Source organism: Suncus etruscus, chromosome 2, assembly GCF_024139225.1.
Source record: "Suncus etruscus isolate mSunEtr1 chromosome 2, mSunEtr1.pri.cur, whole genome shotgun sequence".
Lineage (NCBI taxonomy): Eukaryota > Metazoa > Chordata > Mammalia > Eulipotyphla > Soricidae > Suncus > Suncus etruscus.
In genome coordinates this window covers 98,399,410-98,420,409 of record NC_064849.1, presented here as the reverse complement: position 1 = coordinate 98,420,409, position 21,000 = coordinate 98,399,410, and the positions used below count along the sequence as shown (strand labels likewise).

At 37.5% G+C, this 21,000-nt stretch overlaps 2 protein-coding genes across 3 annotated transcripts in view; one reads left to right on the top strand and one right to left on the bottom strand.

Moving 5' to 3' along the window:
* Positions 1-21,000, top strand: part of TARS1 (threonyl-tRNA synthetase 1) — a 387,157-nt gene that overhangs the window by 163,571 nt on the left and 202,586 nt on the right. The window lies entirely within an intron of this gene.
* The window catches only part of ADAMTS12 (ADAM metallopeptidase with thrombospondin type 1 motif 12), a 321,939-nt gene that overhangs the window by 105,961 nt on the left and 194,978 nt on the right, over positions 1-21,000 (bottom strand). For both annotated transcript variants that reach the window (XM_049767671.1, XM_049767672.1), the window contains exons 4-6: positions 17,852-18,048; positions 16,088-16,171; positions 899-1,023 (exon numbers count right to left, since the gene is read on the bottom strand). In XM_049767671.1, coding sequence (XP_049623628.1) covers positions 899-1,023; positions 16,088-16,171; positions 17,852-18,048 — 406 coding nt within the window. The remainder of the gene's footprint in view (positions 1-898; positions 1,024-16,087; positions 16,172-17,851; positions 18,049-21,000) is intronic.

Here is a 21,000-nt window from a genome sequence, read left to right as displayed (position 1 = left end):
ACCCCTGAACACTGCTGGGCAGGTCCTGGTGATCTTTAGCATTGCAGGGAGCAAGTAACGCCAAATTGAACTGTTGTCCAGGTTGACTTAGAATTTCAAGGAGTAACTCCTCGTTTTTCAGAGAACCACTTTCCCAGACTTTCCCGAAGTATGGATTGGTAAAAAAAAATTCACTATCTTTTCACAGCTTTGAGCATTACGAATTTTCATGATTCTTATTAGCATTGTAGGAGTCTATATGTGGAAAGAACATATTAATCCTTCATGAAGGAGGGAAAGGTATAATCAAACCAGCTAGCTAACTTAAGGCAGGAACTACTCACCATATTCCATCCCAACATCAACTTCACCCTCCCATCAAAAGGACGAGTTAAAGAAAACTGATTTATGTGAAGATATTCATGTTTGTAAATTAGAGGAAATTAGAACACATAACATACCTGTATGTATGATATACATGGTCAAAAATGTAAAGGTTACCAGCACTTTATTAAGGAGCTATAAACAACCCTCTTGATTGTTCACAGAACTGCCAATTTTTTTAAATGTAATTAAAAAAGTTTATGTATTTCGGGACACACCCAGCAATGCTCAGGGCTTACTCCTGACTTTGCACTTAGGAATCACTCCTGGTAGTGCTCAGGAAACTACATGAACTGACAAAGCTGGAACACAGGTTAGCTGTATGCAAGCTACCCACTATACCATCTCTCCAGCCCCAAGAACTCAATTTTAATTATTCTTCACTGGCAGAGGAAATAGTAGTCTTAGAAGGCATATTTATAAAACAATCAAGAGTGAGAATAACTCATAACTCTTTCACCTGTCAACCTCCACCTCCCCCTCCCTCATCTCACAAACCCTCTCTTCCACCCCATCCATGGAGTCTCTGGGGTACCTGGTAATAAGGACAGCTATATCATGATGGGCAGGGCTGAGGTCACTCTTAGGATTGATGCTCTTCTGCCACTTGCAGAAGCTGGACAGTGTCTTCTCTGCATGATGCACTATTTTCAATCCTTGCTGAAGAAAACAGAGGAGAGATTTGCATGGGTGACTGGCATTACTTCCCTGAAGCACTGTGATGACTTGGGCGAGGGCATGTGCCTCAGACACCTGGAAGGAATTAGGCAGGGGCCAACTTCCTTCTCTGCACTAACTCCCTGATTAAATAGTGCCACTCTTACCACTTCCTCTGAAAAAACTGAAGGGGAGAAATACATGATAGATAATATCCCTGGACAGCATCTCTTTAAAAAACATTAAAAATACATTGACAGACCAACAGCTGTTTGAAGTTTTATTTCTAGTGGCTCTCTGCTTCCAAAATCAATACAATTCTAAAAAGCCATTCCCCCCCCCATTTTTCTTTTGCCTCCCAAGCAGTGTTCAAGGGGCCTGGAAACCATTCCTGGTGATTCTAAATCCACTGGTCAAGTGATTCAATGAAAAAGCCAGAACCTTCAGTGACCATCTGGTCCAGGAGTGCTGAGGGCCACAAGAACCATCTTAGCAGCATTCAGGGATCTCTAGGACTATACTCAGAAGCTCTGGGAGGAGCATGAGGTGATGCCAGGGATGATCCTAGGTCCTTGCATATTCAAGGCATAAGTCTGGGAGCCCAGAGCTATAAGTCTCAGAGCTTCTGTTTCTAATGTAAACAGACTTCTAACAAAGCTGCTTCTTCCTTTTTTTTAGTAGCCTGCAAGGCGAGGATTGCACTGGAAATTTCCTTGCCTGTGATTTTCATCTAGGTTTGACATTTATAGGGTAAAGGCAGAAGGTGACACAATCTTTCCAGACTGCTGACCAGTTAGAATACATGATCAGCTGGTAACAATTAGGATGCTAACATCGATACCCCACTAGTAAGTTCAAGAGCTTCTGAGCCCCAAGGCAGCCTCTGCGTCATTCATCTGGCCGGGTTTCTAGTGAGGATGGAAGGAAGGAGAAGCCTTATTCCAAATTAACTGAGGAAACCTTTGCCAAACAGGAAAGGAGGAGGAATGAGCATCTCTAGAGGGACTCCAGTTTAATAGGAGTTTCTAAAGGAGAAATTCCTGTTCCTTGGCTCACTACTTTGGGTCTCCCCATAGAGTCATCTCTGGTACAAAGTGTATTGTAATGACAGAATTATGACTAGCTCCTCCTGTCCTGCTAATCTGAGTCTATTTCTTGGGGTTCAGTCAAAGAACTTTAGGACAGTCTACAACCAACTATGAACTCACTTCTCTACTACTATTATTTGTTTTATCTATACCCAAATCAAACAAGGACATCAACTGCTGACCAGTCACCAAATATCACCTTTCTTTCATCAGAACAAAGATAAGAGCTTCACCAAACATGCTAGATTAAAAACAAGATTTCATAATAGTCCTCATAATTACTTTTTTTTCTGCAAGAATGAGGCATGGTGCAGGAAAAGGAATTCTGGGGACTTACTAGATCTGGGGAATCAGCTTCTTATTCAACTAATCAAGCAAATTCTACCAAATGGGAAAACCCCAGGTCCCATACAGAGTGGTCAGTGACATGAATCAGGAATGACAAGGAAGAGAATGAAAGGATAAGGAAGTAGGGAGAGAGCAAGAAAAGGGAAGGAGTGAGGAACAAGGGAGAGAGCAAAGAAAAAGAACTATTCATCACATCTGGGTGCTTTCCCATCTCTTCTCCTGTTTAATTCAATTGCATTTTTTAGCATTATTTGTATTTTTAAGAGCACTGTTATTTTCACTTCTTAATTAGAGAAATTCAGCCTCAGAGAAGTGAAAACACTAACTGAAGGTCACTTAGACACTGAATATGAAGCTGTTCTACAACTGAGTGGTGAACCTCACTACTGCCAAAAAGGTAGATTATCAAAGCAGGATCTCTCCTTAAATGTCCTTGAGATCTGATTGTGAACCTTGGGGTGGGTTTCTAAGAGAAATTACAAAAGTACAGAAATGCTAGTTAAGTAAAAAATTAATTAATTAAAAGAGTTAAATTACAAATGCTAGTTAAATAAGTAAAAAGTCAAATAAATGTAAACACATTGTGATCATAGATAAAAATATTAGATGTAGTAAAAAGAAGTCATTTATTCCAAAATTGATCTGTTACTGTTTTGATCAAAATATTAGTGCCTTTTTGTGTTGTTCTGTTTTGCGTTGGTGCCACAACTGGCTGTGCTCAGGACTTACTTTTCGCTTTACATCCAGGGGTCATTCTTGAAGGAAGGAACTATATTTGGTGCTGGGACTTTAACCCAGGTCAGTCATGTGAAAAACAAGTGTTCTATCTCTGTACTATCTCTCTAATTCCCAAATCCTTATGTTTTGCAGACACATACAAACTCATTCTAAAATTGATATACAAAGGTATAAACTCAGGACCAACTAAAATAATTTTGAAAAATTAAAATAAACTGGGATGAAACATTCTTATTAATAGTAAGGCTTATTCTATAGTAATCAAAGACACACAAACTTAAAAATTCATACATACATCAACAATTCTTATAAAACTGGTAAAATCTAAATAAAAAAGGTGGTTTATATAAAGTTTCATTTGTTTGGTGCATTATAGTCCTAAAGTTATGTAAGATTTACCATTTGAGGAAGCTGTTCAAAAGGCATTTGAGATTTTTCTATACCATTTCTTGTGACTGCATGTAACTAACTCGACAAAGATTTTAAATTTTTAAAAATTAATAAAAATAATACCTAATCAGGATCAAGGTGCAAGGTTCTATTAAATCTTATAATGCACTTTTCAGTTCACTTTTTCCTGGGTTACTCACCAATTATAAGTGAGACACTATAGGTTTGACTCAAAGGTAATTTTTGAAATTTTTCAAAAAAGGTTACAGTGCTTAGAGAGAACTCACACACTCTCATACTTACACATGTCCTCTATGACTCAATGAATATCCCTATTTCAATAGCCATAAGTGTCAATACTTATTAACATTGAGTGGCCAACCGAGCAGAAGCAGGCAGATCATGATATCTCAGAGTGGTCTCCTTTGGTCATGAAGTCCTTGGTGGAGCCACAAAGCTCAAGAAGAAACCTTGCAAGGTCGGGAAAAGGAAGGTTTTTTTCTTCTTCAGTATTATCTTTTAATATCTTAGCTGGACTCAATATTTTTGAAAATCTTATCAACTCATTTATGTCTGTTTCGGGAAAACAGAATGCTTATAAACTTCTAATCTCCCTCATTTCTGGTAAAATTTAGTGTCAACAAAGATGCATCTTCCTTTTATCTTTAACAAAGCAGAGTTATCTCTATGATGTAGCAGCATAAACCTGCTTTAGAGTTTCTGGTCACTATGAAAAGCCTATTTCCTTAGAGGACCTTAAATTATGTATTTTTTAAAATATTTTTTATTTTGACTAAAGTGAATTACAAATCTTTCGCAATAATATTTTAGGTACATAGTGACATTCCCACCACTAGTGTTATCCTTCCTCCATCTCTGTTCCAAGCATGCATCCTATATCCCCCTTCTTTGCCCCCCCCCCTGGGCTGCTAGAATAAGAGGTCCCCTCTGTAACTAGCGTATTATAGGTTGGGTATTGATTCTGTTGTCTTTGGCTTTGGATTTGGTATTTAAGTCTGATCATTTTTTTATGTTTACTCAATGTTCTTATGTCTATTTGGTTTTGGTACTATCCATTATTTCCCCCTCAATCTATGAGGCATAACAAGATAATTCAAGTTATGTGGTTCTGTTTGAAGGAAAGAATAAAGTGGGGGGGGCAAAAATCCAACAAACAAAAACCAGGAGGAGTCCATTGAGGTTATAAATATCAATTTAAGAGGAGAGGGGAAAAAAAAGAAAAACATAACAAAAATAAAAAAAGACAAGAAAAAGAAGAAAACAAAAACAACAGAAAAAAGCAGCAGCAACAACAACAACAACAAAAACATAAAAATCATGTATCCAGTTTAAATAATAAAAAAATTTGAGGCCAGAGGAGCAAGTACCGTATTTTCTGGCGTGTATAGAAAAGAAGAAAAATTTATTTACTTTACAGAATAATCAAGATAATGACTCCTAACTGGCTAAACATTGGATGTTTGCTTTTATGCCCCATTAAAATTTTGGGGTTTCCTTATCTTATCACCCTTCAATAGTGGTAAAAAAATGTCTATGTGTATGGCATTCACTTGGGCTGCCCATATTACCTCTGTGGGACTTGAGACAAGAGGGACAGATCTTAACTTTAAGCTCAGTTCACCTGATATTCTATGCAAAATAGTCCTTTTTCTCTGTGGCAGGTGAACATGTCAGCCTGCAAGGAGGACAAAATATAAGATTCTGTAGTTCCTTCAAAAATGAGGAAAAAAAGAGGGTGTGATTAAGCCAGGCTGAGACTCATATCAAGTTTGGAGTTCTGACCAATGTGGACTGAATTTGCATAGTGATGAGATTTTTCTGTAACAGGTCAGTTTGGGGCAGGTACAAAGATAAGGGGTAGGAGAAGGAAAAGTAAGATATATCTTTTTCTATTTACAGAAAGGCATTTTTACATTCCAACATTCCTACAAAAAACTGTTCTAACATAAACTGAGAATAATCCTTGAAAGCATTTAAGAAAACAAAAGATTAGGGTCCAAGGTCTACCATAAAAATCTTGTTTGCTTTCTCCTGTTGCTTTCATCATCCCCTTGTGTAGAAAGATTAAGGATATAATGAAATAAGTTCTGATCATTGGAAGCTAGATAACTTGCCAAAATGTACCAATTACGTTTTGTGGTGGTGGTGGTGCAGAAACTGTATGCAGTGATATAGATGTCAGAGATCAAACCTTGGACCTCACATGTGCAAGACATATGCTCCATTCATCACTGATTCATCTGCAATATGTGACATTTAACACAAGTTCAGTGCAGGAACTTCATGAAACATGATTACTTTTTAACAAAATATGACTTTTGCAAGAGTTTTTAATTTAAAACTTTTTCAGGGTCTTCAGTCTCATAATCCTTAATTCCCATGAGAAGTTAAGTCTAGAAAGGATTCAATCATTTTATTTCTTGAATACACTTAATTACAGCAGCCTTGGGAAAGAGAACTAGCTTTGCCTTAAGTTTGTGCAGACCTCAATTACACAAGATATGATGAAATTTTAGAAAAAAAATGGCTGACAACAAAAATGAAGAAACTTCTGTTGTTTTTCATAAAACATCTACATGCTTATTTGAGCTTGTCAAAGACAAAGCCCATCCACACAGATTTTGCTCTATTTTCTTTGCAATGAAACAAATAGATTTCCCTGTTTTGCTTTTCACCAGTTGTTTCTCACCTCATTTTCTCAAGTGAATCCAAGTCATTCCCATTTTCTCATTTCCAATTTATTTGGGGATGTGAAATTAAGAAAGAGTGATTACCTAGAGGAAATTAGCAACAGATAAAAGAAATAATCCCAATGGGACTTGGAAAGTCTTGGAAAGGGCATGGCTTTTATTGTTGTTTTTGGGTCACACCTGGCATCACTCAGGAGTTACTCTTGCTCTGAGCTCAGAAATCGCTTCTGGCAGGCTCAGAGGACCATATGGGATTCGGGGATTTGAACTACCATCAGTCCTGGGTCGAGGACTAATGTGTGCAAGGCAAATGCCCTATCTCTGTGCTATCTCTCTGGCCCTAAGCATGGCTTTTTGATAAGTCATTCTCTCTCATAGATTATCTCTATAGTGAAGTCCTGCATTTATTTTTTGTTTGTTTTTTATTTTTTGTTTTTGGGTCACACCTGGCAGCGCTCAGGGGTTACTCCTGGCTCTACCCTGAGAAATCGCTCCTGGCAGGCTCAGGGGACCATATGGAATGCCAGATTTCAAACCACCATCCTTCTTCATGCAAGGCAAATACCCTACCTCCATCCTATTTCTCCAGTCCTTGTATTTATTGGGGAATTTATTGGGGAATTCCTGGTAGTAGCTTTTGAATCAATCACAAACTAACTATACCATCTAAAGTGAGGTGTTTGAAATAAAGTAAACAAGAGAGAAGAAGAAAGTAGGCAGAAGTTTAATCTGAAAACTTATCGTGTACTTAAGGCTTAATTTATTTGTCAGAGAAAAAGATAGTTGATTGTGAAATAAAATCAGATCATCTACAATTTTTTTCAAATATATTTGATGCATATTAGGAAAAAGCAGTAATTCTATAGGTGCACCAAGTGCCAGAGTGGGAAGGGAAGAAAATAACCAACCTGAATTTTCCAGGCTAACAGACCTTTAATTCAAGAGTTTCACCCGTAAACTCTACTAAGTCCACTCAGTAGACCAAGACCAAGAGTGTAAATTGTGAAAACAGGTCTTACTTCCCACCCGTTAGCCCTGTTCCTTCTACCTCTTCCCTATCTCTGGAAAACACTGGGGTTTGGGTTAATCCTGGCTTCATACCAGTAATTCCAATCTAAAACGTGGCTCTATACTGCTCATAAAAATGAAGTCTATGAATTCTTAAGATCTTAATCTTATCCTTTAATTTCCTTTAAAAATTTTAGCACAGGTTCCTTATTTGTGAAATTAGACCACTAGTAATAACAAAGTTTACAGGTTTGGGATTTGTGTGGATGGGATATATGATCTGATGGTGATGAAGAGGCTGACCAGAAGAACAAAAAACATGCTAATCCCAGGACAGTTATGGAAAGGTTTCTACAATCTAGCCATTATGGAGCATCTAACTCTCCCATGGTCTAATAGATTTGATACCCAAGAAAATTCTAGAAGGTTGTAATAACTTTTTGTATTTTATACACTGAAAAAGTAGAGATGAAATAAGGTCATGTAATCAAACAAAGATTTTGCAGCTGGAGAGTGGGTGGATTAACTATAAATCTTATTCTCTTCATGATATCAAACTGCCCACAAGTGGAGAGAGTTAAAGTGGAAGAATTTTATTCCAAGTTAAATCCAAAAGGGGAGCAAGAAAGCCATCAAAAGAATTGGCTTAAAGTAAAAGTAACAGGCGAGAACTGTGTCCAAGCTCTTCAGGAAGTCAAGTGACTGAAAAAAAAATGGTTAGAGTCATAATAGGAGATGAGCTCGATTTGGGGAGAGATAAGGGACAGGATGGGAATGAGAGCAAGTTGACTCACAGGCTAGTATTTCAGTTTCTTTGTTGAAGGTGTCTTAATATACTTGCCAAGCCTTTCCCATTTATTAATTGTATTCTTCTCTTTCCACTAGTCTAAAATGTAAACAATGGTCTTTTTTTGTGTGTGTGGGGAGGGGTTTGGGTCACACCCGGCAGTGCTCAGAGGTCATTCCTAGGTCTGCACTCAGAAATCACTCCTGGCTTGCAAGGGGGACCATTTGAGGTTCTGGGATTCGAACCACCATCCATCCTGAATTGGCTGTGTGCAAGGCAAATGCCTTAATGCTTTGCTATCTCTCTAGCCCAATAATAGTCTTTGAGAAAAACCAAGAGAGGCTCCACAGTATCATGTCTGTCTACCTTGAAACTTCTCAAGATTCAATAAAAAAAAAAAAACAGTAAGAGTTTTTACCTATCAGTACATGGAAAATAGAAACAGCACATTATGCACATAGATTAACTTTCAAGTCTTTTGAATACAAAATAAAATAAAAAATGGTGTCAGCTATCATCTATGAGAAGAAAGATGAGAGTAGTAAGGTGGAGAGCTGGCTTAGAGATCCTGTCTCAGTATTCCTCATCTTACATAATTTTCCACTGAGACATCTCACTAATACTTTTTTCTCCATTTCATCAGTTGGTTTGGAGTCATCTGATGGAACCCTGAGGGTTCGACCAAATCCCTTATTGTGGTCACAAACTTGCCATGATGTGGGTACTCTTCTCTGCATCCTGACTGTTAGTCCAGTCTTTTTCTCATTTGTTAGGTACCATCAAAATTAAATAGTATGCAAAAACAGATAGTCTTCCCCTGGGCTTTTCATGATAGTAAAGGAAAGGGCTTTAAGCAAATAGATGTGTAATTATAATTATGATATGTTCTATGTGGAAGCAATTTATAATGCTGCATAATAGAATATTGCTGGGCATAATAGGTCAGGGAAGCCTCACTAGTGAAGTGGAATAGGAGAAAACATGACAAGTAGAATAATACAGTTAAATCAAGATAGAAATATCCTTAAGCATAAATAAATGGTAAGAGATGCAAGCAAAAATAAAAATCCCTTTGGGCTATATTAAATTCTAATAAGGAATGGAAAATTGGGTGTCAAAAGGTGGACATGGGGGCAAAGAGGTGGCGCTAGAGGTAAGGTGTCTTCCTTGCAAGTGCTAGCCAAGGAAGGACCGTGATTCGATCCCTCAGCATCCCATATGGTCCCCCCAAACCAGGGGCAATTTCTGAGTGCTTAGCCAGGAGTAACCCCTGAGCATCAAACAGGTGTGGCCCAAAACCCCCCTTCCCCCAAAAAAGGTGGACATGATCAAATTACCACATTGAGATTATCCTGATTTCAAAGGCAACTTGATATTGAAAGGAAATCAAATAGATCATAAAATATATATAATTATTGTGGAGTAAAGAGATAACTATTTCCTGAGTTAAGTGATGGAAATGGTGATAGTCAGACAAAACTAGCCATAACCAATGATGAATTGGATATGAGCATGGGAGAAGGAGGTATAATGAACAGTTTGCAAATTCCTGACTTCCACAATTAAAATCCCATCATACATAAAGTTAATTTAGGAACAAGATCAAGTATAAGTAGAAATAAGCAGGGTTTTCTGAGCTGTTTTATCTTTGGCCTCCAGCACACTCATTGATTCTTTTTTTTTTTCAACCTCATATTTTGTACTTCAATATTAGTGATGCCTTCAAAGTGCCTTCCATTAAATTGCTAGTTTAACTACTAAACATACTACCCATTCAGGTCTTTCTATCTGGAATATCCTTTTTCAAACTCATCCTTTAAAACCCAAACCCAACTGATATGTCTAAGTAGCCTTCCCTGTTATAGATATTCTTTCTTCTTTCTTTCTTTCCTTCTTTTTCTTTCTTTCTTTCTTTCTTTCTTTCTTTCTTTCTTTCTTTCTTTCTTTCTTTCTTTCTTTCTTTCTTTCTTTCTTTCTTTCTTTCTTTCTTTCTTTCTTTCTTTCTTTCTTTCTTTCTTTCTTTTTCTTTTTTGTATTTATAACATCTCCATTTGCAAATTTCTACTTCATTCCTCTAGGCAGCGCATTCAAAGATCCTCAGTATCCTGAAATGGGTCTTGTATTCTTTTGTATTATATCTTATTATATCCTTATTTGTATTATATCTTATTATATCTTGTATTATATCCTCAGTGACTAGCATGGCTTTGATGTAGGTCTACCTCAATTATCATATGTAGATGAAAAATGAGTCCTGGGGCAATGCTATCTCAGAGTTAACTACTAGGTAATCACAAGATCAGGACAAGAACCCAAGTCTTCTTTTATAAAGGAGCAGACACCTCTTACTGTAATTTGGGCATATGACAGTTACTTTCATGGTAGTTCAGAGCTGGAGATTTAGAATCAGGAAAATAAGAATGTGAGTCACAATCTCTGAAAAAGTAGAAATTCTGTTGTCAACTTGTGAACCATATACTGAAACCATGTATTGAAAGTTCTGTAGAAGTCTGAGTGACGAATATATTTAGCAAGGGGGGGCCAAGAAGTCACAGTTTTGTTTATTTTTAAGGTAAATAATTTATGTTGCTCTGTGCTTGCAAAATGAAGATAGAAAAAAATTAAAACATGGTTTATTATGGTGTGAGTGTGGCCAATGAAATTCCATCAAAGGACTCGCCTGGCAGCAGGATTTGGTGGCCCTTGTTTCTGGGAACAATGAGTTATGGGGTTCAAAGGCTGCATTCATTAAAAATACATTCTGAGGTTCTACTTAGATTTCCACAAGGACTGCTGAAAACTTCCCTCCCTGTTTTATTTATGAAAATCCTAAACATTCACACAGTCTGTAATTGATATGCATATATATATACATATATATATATATATATTTTGTGTGTGTGTGTGTGTGTGTGTGTGTGTGTGTGTGTGGTTTTTGTGTCACAGCCGGCAGTGCTCAGGGTTATTCCTGGCTCCAGGCTCAGAAATTGCTCCTGGCAGGCTCGGGGGACCATATGGGACACCGGGATTTGAACTGATGACCTCCTGCATGAAAGGCAAACGCCTTACCTCCATGTTATCTCTCCGGCCCCGAGTATGCATATATTTAAAGCACTGTACAGGACTAAACTCTTGTCCTCCAGGTTATTCACATATAATTTTCAAAAATGTTAAAAGTATTGTCCTCCTGTGGCTTGATATCGGACCTTGCTCCAAAACGACCCCCACTGCAAGAACTCTTCCCAAGACCTCCCTGCCTGGAGCCCACACTCCACAAGGAAATCTCAAAAGAAATGGGGAAGCCTATACTTTCATCATAAGTATAGACCTATATAACACTACCTCTTATCCTTTTTTTCCCCAAATGTAATCTCCTGTATCACGTTCTCCCTTTTTCTTTGTTTTTTTTTTTCTTCTTCGTTTTTTGTTTTTGTTTTGTTTTGTTTTGTTTTTGTTCTTTTTCTTTGGTTTTTGTTTTTGGTTTTTTATTTGATTTGTTTTTGTTTCTTTTGGGTCACACCTGGCAGCATTCAGATGGTGCTCCTGGCTCTATGCTCAGAGATCACCCCTGATGGGCACGGGGGTGGGGGGTGGGGGGGGTGGGGGAGTGGGAGGTAGGGGGGTGAGGGGTGGAGAGAGTCAGGTGGGATGCCGGGATTTGAGCCACGGTCCTTCTGCAGGAAGGACAGATGCCTTGCCTCCATGCTCTCTCTCCCTGCCCCACTTTATTCCTTTAATTACATCTTTTATTTATTCTTTTTATTTTTTTAAATAAAAAATTTTTTTCTTTAGATATGTGTGAGCATATGTATTTTTAGTTTTTGTTCTGTGTCTGTTTTCTTCTCTCTCCACCCCAAAATCCACCAGTAATATAAGGTAACACCACTTCTTCCTGCAAAGGCATATTAAAAAAAAGAGGAATTTTTATGTGTAAAAACAAGCTCTTATCTATTAGGGATAAGAACTTATACTTTTTTACAACACAGGGGCATCTCCCACCCTGAATGTATGTCATGTGTAAACAACTTAGACCCCAGGGAATTAAGCATTGACCATCCATCCCTGACTCCTGGATCTAGACATAGAAACGACAGTTCTCCACAACAGCTCCAGGAACCAAATCCCCTCCAGGGCATCCATAATGCTGCTCTGACACCAACCTGTACCAGTACTAAATTGATAACCTGACAACAAAGAAATGGGAACAACTTGATCCAAGAGCAAGTTGTCCTTCCTCACCAGCCAATGATAAGACAAAATCAGAAGACGTGTCACTCTTTGATCTGTGCAAAAGCCAAGATCGCTATCTACAGATGACTGGTTGTTACAACCAGGACTGGACAGTATGCATCCCGGGACCAACAACAACAACAAAAAGCACTAACCTAGCTTTTGGTCTACCATCTGTTCAGCAAACAAGATCTCCAATTCCAGAGGTCTGACTGAGACAATCGCAACTGAACAGGTCTTCCGGAAGCATAACGAAAGACTATATCCCAGGCTCCATCATAGGAGCAATGTAATGACCAAGACCACCAACCACAGAAGATGGATTAAAATGACACCAAAGAAGCAGAACTACTAGAACCACAAAGAAAGACTTCATCATAAGCTCCATTCCTTGAGCTGCACAGACAAGATCTCTAGATACAGAGGTCTAATTTTACCATCCATGACGAAGCAGAAGTTCTTCTATATACCAAAAAAGCACCCAGGGGAGAGTAAATGATCATGCAAGGAGTCTATAGTTAACCCCATGACAGTATACTTCAGGGGTGGAGAAACCCTGTATCTCCTAGGCCAAGGGAATTTCCTCTGTAATAGCCCCAATAGTTCCTGTGCCTTTGCAGGGAGAAAAAGAGAAAAAAAAAAAGCACAAAATAATCATTTTTCCACATATAAATTTATTGATTGATCGATTTTTATTGACGTCTTTATTTTGGTGTAGATATTGAAGTTGATGTCTCCAATTTTATTTCATTTTATTTTATCTTTCTCTTTCTTTTTTTACTCCGGCATGGTTTGATTTCAGAACCGAGACTATTGTGTGGTGCTTGTCTTTACTGCTGTAGTGCTCACTGGATATTTAATTTGATATTTCTTTCTGTATTGATGTGGTGTTTCAATTACCTTTTCATATCCTCACTCAAACTGAGGTTGAAAGGACTAGAAGGACTCCACCATTTTCAGCTTATTTGATTTATTTGATTTATTTGATTTGATTTTTTTAATTTTTTCTTATTTTTTACTCCATTCTATTGCTTTTCTTTCCTTCAAACAAAACCACATAACTCAAATTATCAAGCTCCACCTCTCAAATAGAGGGAGAAACAAGGGAGGGTACCAGGACCAAACAGATATATGATCACTAATAGTAAGCTAGACAAAGAGGGGACCACCTACTCTAGCAGCCCTGGGGCGTGATGGTGGGGGATATGATTGCAGGAAGGGAACGGGGATAGGGGGAGGACAAATTTGGTGATGGGTATTCCCCTCATTCAATGTTAATATGTACCTAAAATACTACTGTGAAAGATATGTAAGCCAATATGATCAAAATAAAAATTAAAAAAAAGTATTGTCCTCATACATATACAGAACAAATGAGAACTTTTTTTTATTTTGTTCTTTTTGTTTTGTTTTGCTTTGATTATTGGCTTTTGGGCCATACGCGGCAGTGCTCAGGGATTAGTTCTGGCTCTGTGCTCAGAAATCGTTCCTGGCAGGCACAGGGGACCATATGGGATATTGGGATTTGAACCATTGTCAGTCCTGGATCAGCTGCATGCAAGGCAAATGCCCTACCGCTGTGCTATCTCTCCGGCTCCAAATGAAAATATTTTAAAAGTGTAGTTAACTTATGGGCAACATTGCAAAGCTGGATGAAAAGCAAATGAATAAAATTCAGTGAACACTAAGAAGACTGGTAAAGTAGAGACAAAACTAGGTCATGTTCCACTGAAAAGTAAAACCATAATCTTTGGATTTTGTCAACTATAAACAAGCCACTTTTATCTCTACCAAACACAAACCATTTGAACCCTATCACAGATCTGTATATTAGTACCTAACTATACCATTTTGAAACCCTAAACAGAAAAAAATAATCACAGGTACATTCCTATATATTAGGTCACCTGAGACATTGAATGGATACATAATTTTTATTTTGCTTTGTTTTCAAATTTTGAATAAACTTTCAAAACAGTAGTTGAGGCAAAGTCAAGAAAGTCTCTAAAGGAAATAGTAAGAAATTCTATAGTGTATATGTACCACAGTTTTTTTAGCCATTCATCTGCTGAAGGGCATCTGGGTTGTTTCCAGATTCTGGCTATTGTAAATATACACAATGGAATACTATGCAGCCATCAGGAGAGATGAAGTCATGAAATTTTCCTATATGTGGATGAACATGGAAACTGTAGTACAGAAACTATTATGCTGAGTAAAATAAGTCAGAGGAACAGTGATAGATACAGAATAGTCTCACTCATCTATGAGTTTTAAGAAAATAAAATAATAAATAAAATAATAAAATAAAATAAAAAAAATAAAAGACATTATTGTAATAATACCCAGAGTCAATAGAGGTGAGGGCTGGAAGGACTGACTGGCTCATGATATGAAACTCATCACAAAGAGTGGTGAGTGCAGTTAGAGAAATAACTACACCAACAACTATCATGACAATGTTAATGAGTGAGAGAGGTAGAATGCCTGCCTCAAATACAGGCAGGGGGTGGGGGAGGAGGGAGTTGGGGGCATTGGTGGTGGAAATGTTGCACTGGTGAAGGTTATAACTGAAACCCAACTACAAACATGATTGTAATTATGGTGCTTAAATAAAGATATTATTAAAAAAATACACAATGCTGATTCTATCTTAAAAACAACAAAAAATCATGAAAAACTGTGTGGTGAAACAACTCACATTGTAGCTTAAATGATTATTCTAATATTCTATATGAAGAATGGATTATAAGGGGCAAGATTTAAAATAAGGACAACTTCTTGAGAGTTCTTTGCAGAAGCCCTTATTAGGCATGATTAGGCCTAAAGAAATGCAGTAATATAGAGAAGTTGAATATTGTGCAGTTCTGAGGTATGTTTAGAGGTAGTTATGTGTGTCCTGTACGTGGGTGTGGAATATTTAAAAAGGAGGAATAGAATTCACTGCAAGGCTTAAACAACAGTGACTAGTAATATTGTTTTCTGAGATGGGTAAGAAGGAAGCTTGGGGAGAGGGAGAAAAAGAATTGAGATGACTGGTCAGGGAGAAATCAATAATTCCACATTAAATTTATTAATTTTCCAAGTTTGTATGAACCATGACACATCTAGATTGAGAAGTCAAGTAAGCAATTGGATATGAGCCAGAAGTTCAAATAAGTAGACTGTGCTTCAGATATCAATTGAGAGTTTTAGCATCGAGACAATATGAACCCTAAAATAGATTAAATCCTAGCAACAAAAGTACAGCTTGACTTAAAAATAAACACATAAAAGGTTCAACATTTCTATCCTCTAGAAACCCAACCATATCATGAGTTAGTCTATTTCCCCTGTAAAACTTTCTGTTTTGTTTGTTTTGGGACAACTCTCAGCAGTGCTCAGAGCTTGTTCCTGTCTCTGTGCTCAGAGATCACTACTAGCAAAGCTTCAGGGGATATATGCAATACCAAAGATCAAACTATTTTGGTTGCATGCAAGGCAAAAACCTTTCCTGCTGTACTAGCTCTCTAGCCAGTGAGACAGTCTGAATCACTGTTGCTATTTTGATTTATCTTCTACTACATACAAAAAAAGGTGACTTCAACTATGAATCATATCTATGAACTACTATTCAGCTCTCATTTAAAATTATAGAAGTTATAAGAAATGACAGAAATATTTCTTCTTATTGTTTCTTCTAAACATCTTTATGGTATTTTTAATTGATTAAAAATTCTTCTGAAGAAAAGAGATAGAGAGGATAGAGGGGGAAAACTAATCCTTACCTCTTCTTCTTCAAGCAGGATAAGTCGAACTACAACTATATGAATTGCATTACCAATGCTTGGGTTATGAAACAATCCAGTGACCTAAGGTCAGAAATGGAAGATCAAAAAAAAAAAAAAAAAAGAAAGAAATGTAAGATCATCAATATCATATAAAATACAACACATGACAAAGAATGGGAAGATACAACTATGATGCACTCAAAATTATAATTTTCTGAAAAGTCAGGGACTCTTGGTGAGATAAAAAGAGATAATCTCATTATAATATTCTCATTAGAATATTTATTTATTCAATATTTATTTTAGAGTACATACCCAACAATACTCAGGGCTAATTGCTGCCTCTCAACTGGAGGATTAATCCTGATAATGCTCAGAAATCATATGGAGTGCCAGAAATCAAACCCAAGTTGGCTATATTCAAGAAGAAAGACCTACCTATTGTATTATTGCTCTAGTCCCATTATTTGGATTATCTATCTATCTATATAGATATTTGGATTTATCTATCTATATAGAAGAAAATTATAACAGTAAAACCAATACAGATCATAATGATCCCTGAAAGTCTTAGACTCTGAAAGCCATTGGACCTCACAGAAAAACTACACATAAATAACTTAATAAAAAAACATCTTTATAGGGACCAGAGAAATAGCACCTGCCCTGCATGCAACCGACCCAGGATGGACAGTAGTTCACATCCCGGCATCCCATATAGTTCCCTGAGCATGCCAGGATCAATTTCTGAGTGCAGAGCCAGGAGTAACCTCTGAGCACTGCTGGATGTGAATCAAAAACCAAAACAAAAAAGAAAAAAGAAAGAACATCTTTACAGTCATGGTTGTTCATTGTTTGTGGATTATGCATCCTTTTATGACTATCAAGACTGTACAAAGTATATATCAAAAACACAGCATACAACTATTCAGACTCATGGATCTTTTTCTTAAAAAAGCGTCATGGGTTGCCAATGAATCTTATAAACATAGTACTTTTCAGCTGTCCTCAATAGGATATTTAAAGTTCACCTTTCCTGCCTGATTGAATGTTGTATGTTTGATTGATGACCTTTTTTGACCTTGTCCTTGTCCTTGTCTTTCTCTTTTTGATTATCAGTCACTCACACTAACATCATTCCTCATATAGGTAGATTAACACTCTCTCCAGAAATTGACCATGCAAAAGGCAACTGGGTATTAAGAGCCTAAGGATTTATTCCAATTTTACCTGAACTACCTCAGAAACTGATAGATATAGATAGATAGATAGATAGGATAGATAGATAGATAGATAGATATCTTTGCCTCAATTTGTACTTTGTTCACAAAATCAGTGAGAATCTACTGAAAAAAATGGTCATTTAATAAAGTAAACACCTTTAGAAATTTTAATGATGTTAGAATTTTTGTAGGATACATTTTTAAGTGAAATACATTTTTCATGAATTCTCATTCTTATTCCTTATCCACTCAAGGAGGGAATAGATGAACTATTGTGTACCATGCATCTATGCATATATACATAAGTATACACATATACAAACAAGGTGTCAAGAAGGGACATTTCTAATGACAGCCATTCTATAGCCATTCTATACAGCTATAGAATGACAGGCCAACCTGTCAGTTGGCCATACCATGGTCATGATGTTGAATATATGTGTGTACACACATATACAAAGAAGGTGTCATTGGGGGGCATTTCTAATAATAATGATAGTCATTTTCCAGCTGCCCTCCACCCAGCAGTTGGCCATACCATGTTCATGATGGTGAGGATATAGGACTCAACATTTTCACTCCCATGGTACTCAACCATCTTCGTGTCTGCCACCACTAGAGTCTCCACCCATCTCTCTCTGCTGATAGAACGCCGGGAGAGGCTTCTGCTGGGCAAGTTGTTTCTTTCCCATTTCTCCCGTTGTAATTCTTGCTTCTGGAAGATGCCAGGACTGTCTAAACATGAAACAGAAGACAATGGGTTGATTTATATCTCTCTCACATTTTTCTTTACTTACATTTGTCAAGTTGCATGGCTGAAGTTTGGGGTATATTTAAAAACAATATTCTTTCTTATATGCATACCTGAGATGTGATCCAATTCGATAAATGTGATCAAGATAATGGAAATATGAATCTTGCAAGGAGATTCAAAAAAGCCAGAGATCTAATATGTTAAGTTACTACCATGTGGCTGACTCAGTTTGACCCCCAATTCTGCAAATGGTTTCCCAAGTGATTCCTGAACACTGCTGGATATGAACTCAAATATCCTTCATCAAAAAAACAAAGTAGTCTTTAAAAAAAGATTCTATCTCTTTTTCTAAGTTGTGTTCCTCATTTCTAAAAAATTTTATAATTAAGAATAGGAACTTTCTTTTTCTTCTGATCCATTCAGGGCTTAATGTGTGCAAAGCATGCTCTAGGCTTTGAAATGCCATATATTTAACCTCATGACCAGGTGAGGTACACATTGCTGTCTTCATTTTGAAAATGTAGAAATGATGTTCAATAGTAATGATTGAATAATGTCCTCAATGACTTATGAATTAATGTAATATGTCACATAGGCCATATAATTAGTCAAAGATCCAGGATTTTTGAGGCCTTAAAATGATGCATTTACTCCGTCTCCACAGAGTAAACATGTATAAAATCGGGGAACACATAAACTGGAAAAGCTACACGTATGCAGTTCACACCTTTCCTCTTCAAGATGATGCCAAAACAACTAAAAACAATTTCAGGGTTTTTTTTTTTTCAGAGAGCACTGTAATGGTCAGAGGGGTGAAAAAGTTCATAATGAAAATAATTTAATAAATGAGGATTATAGTTTGGAGGCAAAAACCAAAGAGTTTATAGAATAATTTAAGATTTGGAAAGAATGCATCTAAAAATCCCAGAGTACCCCCACTAAAGAACACCAATTTAGATCTTGAAAAAAGATCTTAAAAACCAGTGTATATTACTTTAAACACTGGGAAGTTTAACTCAAGTGGTGAACAAGTCTGAAGGTTTCTCTAGGTCCAGAATATCTTAAGTAGTCGACAGAAAGTGAACTTACAAGGAGGAGAAGTTAAGAGAAACACTAGCTGATAGAGTGGCAGAGATTCAGTCTTATATGTTTATCAGGACAGCCTCACTCCTTGACTTTTCCTAGTAGCATCCTGGGCCTCTGGCAGGGAGCTACAGGAGAAAAGTAGCAAACCTCTTTCCACCTTTGCTCTCTTTGCTGATGACTGCCCAGTTTCAGCCTGAATACTTTGAGTGCCAAGAGAGGTCACTAACTCATGAGTTGTCTTATTCTATCAGGCAGTTCTGCAGAGAGCTGATGATGCCTCTTCTTCCATTTCTGCTGTTCAATCTGACCCTATTCTTTGAAGCAATTTAGAATATAACCCTCTCTTGAGTTTCTGCCTTAGATACAGGTTTGGTACAATGAAAAATGTAAACGTTCTCCATACAGAATTCTTTGGTGGAGTTGACCACACCGATTAGCCTTTTGGAAAATAATACTTATTATGAATAAAAAATTAAAATTTAAACATTCTCAAAGGCTGATGCAAACTTCCTCTTTAATCCCCTTTTATACAATGTGATTTTTCACTGTATTCTCTTCCACTATGATTTGTTATGCTGAGAATAAACTTTAGGTTGTCAAACATGAAAAGCATTTACTCTCACACTGAACTACAATGCCAGGTTGAAGATTGCCAAATCCTTTGGTGGGTTCCACAATGGTTGATTAGTGGGGAAGATGATTAACTCCTCATCTGTGCTGGAAGAGCTTTCTGTTTTCCTCCTCCACTAACTTGGCATAGAAAAATACAATTTTCCTAAGAAACTCTAGAGATTTTATTGACAGATTCTAACTTTCTGTATTCCCATTTGCCTTTCTGACATTCATTTTCAAGGATCATAGAAATGTTACTTTTTGTTTTGGAACATGCTGGACAATGGTATGGGTTTATGCCTGGCTCTGTACTCAGAGATCACAATGATGGGGTATGGGGAACCTTACGTAGTGCAGGGAATTAAACCTGGATTGGTGGCATGCAAAGCAAGTTCCCTGACCCTAGGAATAGGGTCCCTATCCACTGACTATCTCTCCTTCTATGGGAATGTTTAAAAATTACATTTTGTGGGGGGCCAGAGAGATGGCGTAGTGGTAGGGCATTTGCCTTGCATGCAAAAGGATGATGGTTCAAATACCGGCATCCCATAGGATCCCTGAGCCAGCTGGGGGCAACTTCTGAGTGTAGAGCCAGGAATAGCCCCTGAGCGCTGCCGGTTGTGACCAAAAAACAAACAAACAAACAAAAAACACTCTGTGGAGCTGGAGAGAAAGTACAGTGGGTACAATGTTTGCCTTGTCTTGAATGCAGCTGACCCAGGTTCCATCCCCAACATCCCATATGGTCTCCGTGCACTGCCAAGAGTAATTCTTGAGTGCAGAGCCATGGGGAAAGCCTGAGCATCACCAGGATGTGAACAATTCCCCCCCACCCCCAAACTACAAGCTGTTTCTAAATCCCTCTGTATAAATCAAGGAGAAAGTTGCAGTCAAGTCCATCTTGGATTTAAGAGTCAGGATGAAATAGAGGAGAGGAAGGAGAAGACAGGATGTAAGGAGAGGACAGTATCAACCCTGGTGATGTGCAGAAGAGACTTTCAAAAGCAAGAATGTTCAGTGTCCTTGAGTTTGTGTGTTTGGGTGATTAGCAGGTACCTCCTGGGTTTCAGATCCAGCTTTCCTCAAGGATCCACTCAAGTCAGTCTTCTCCAGACCATACTGTAGCTTCCAAACTAGGGAGACTAAAGTACCCTGACTTCCTCCCTCCAGCTCCAAATGTGAGGGTCCTGAAACACAATAACTCAGGAATTACAAGATTCCAAACAATCACCTTT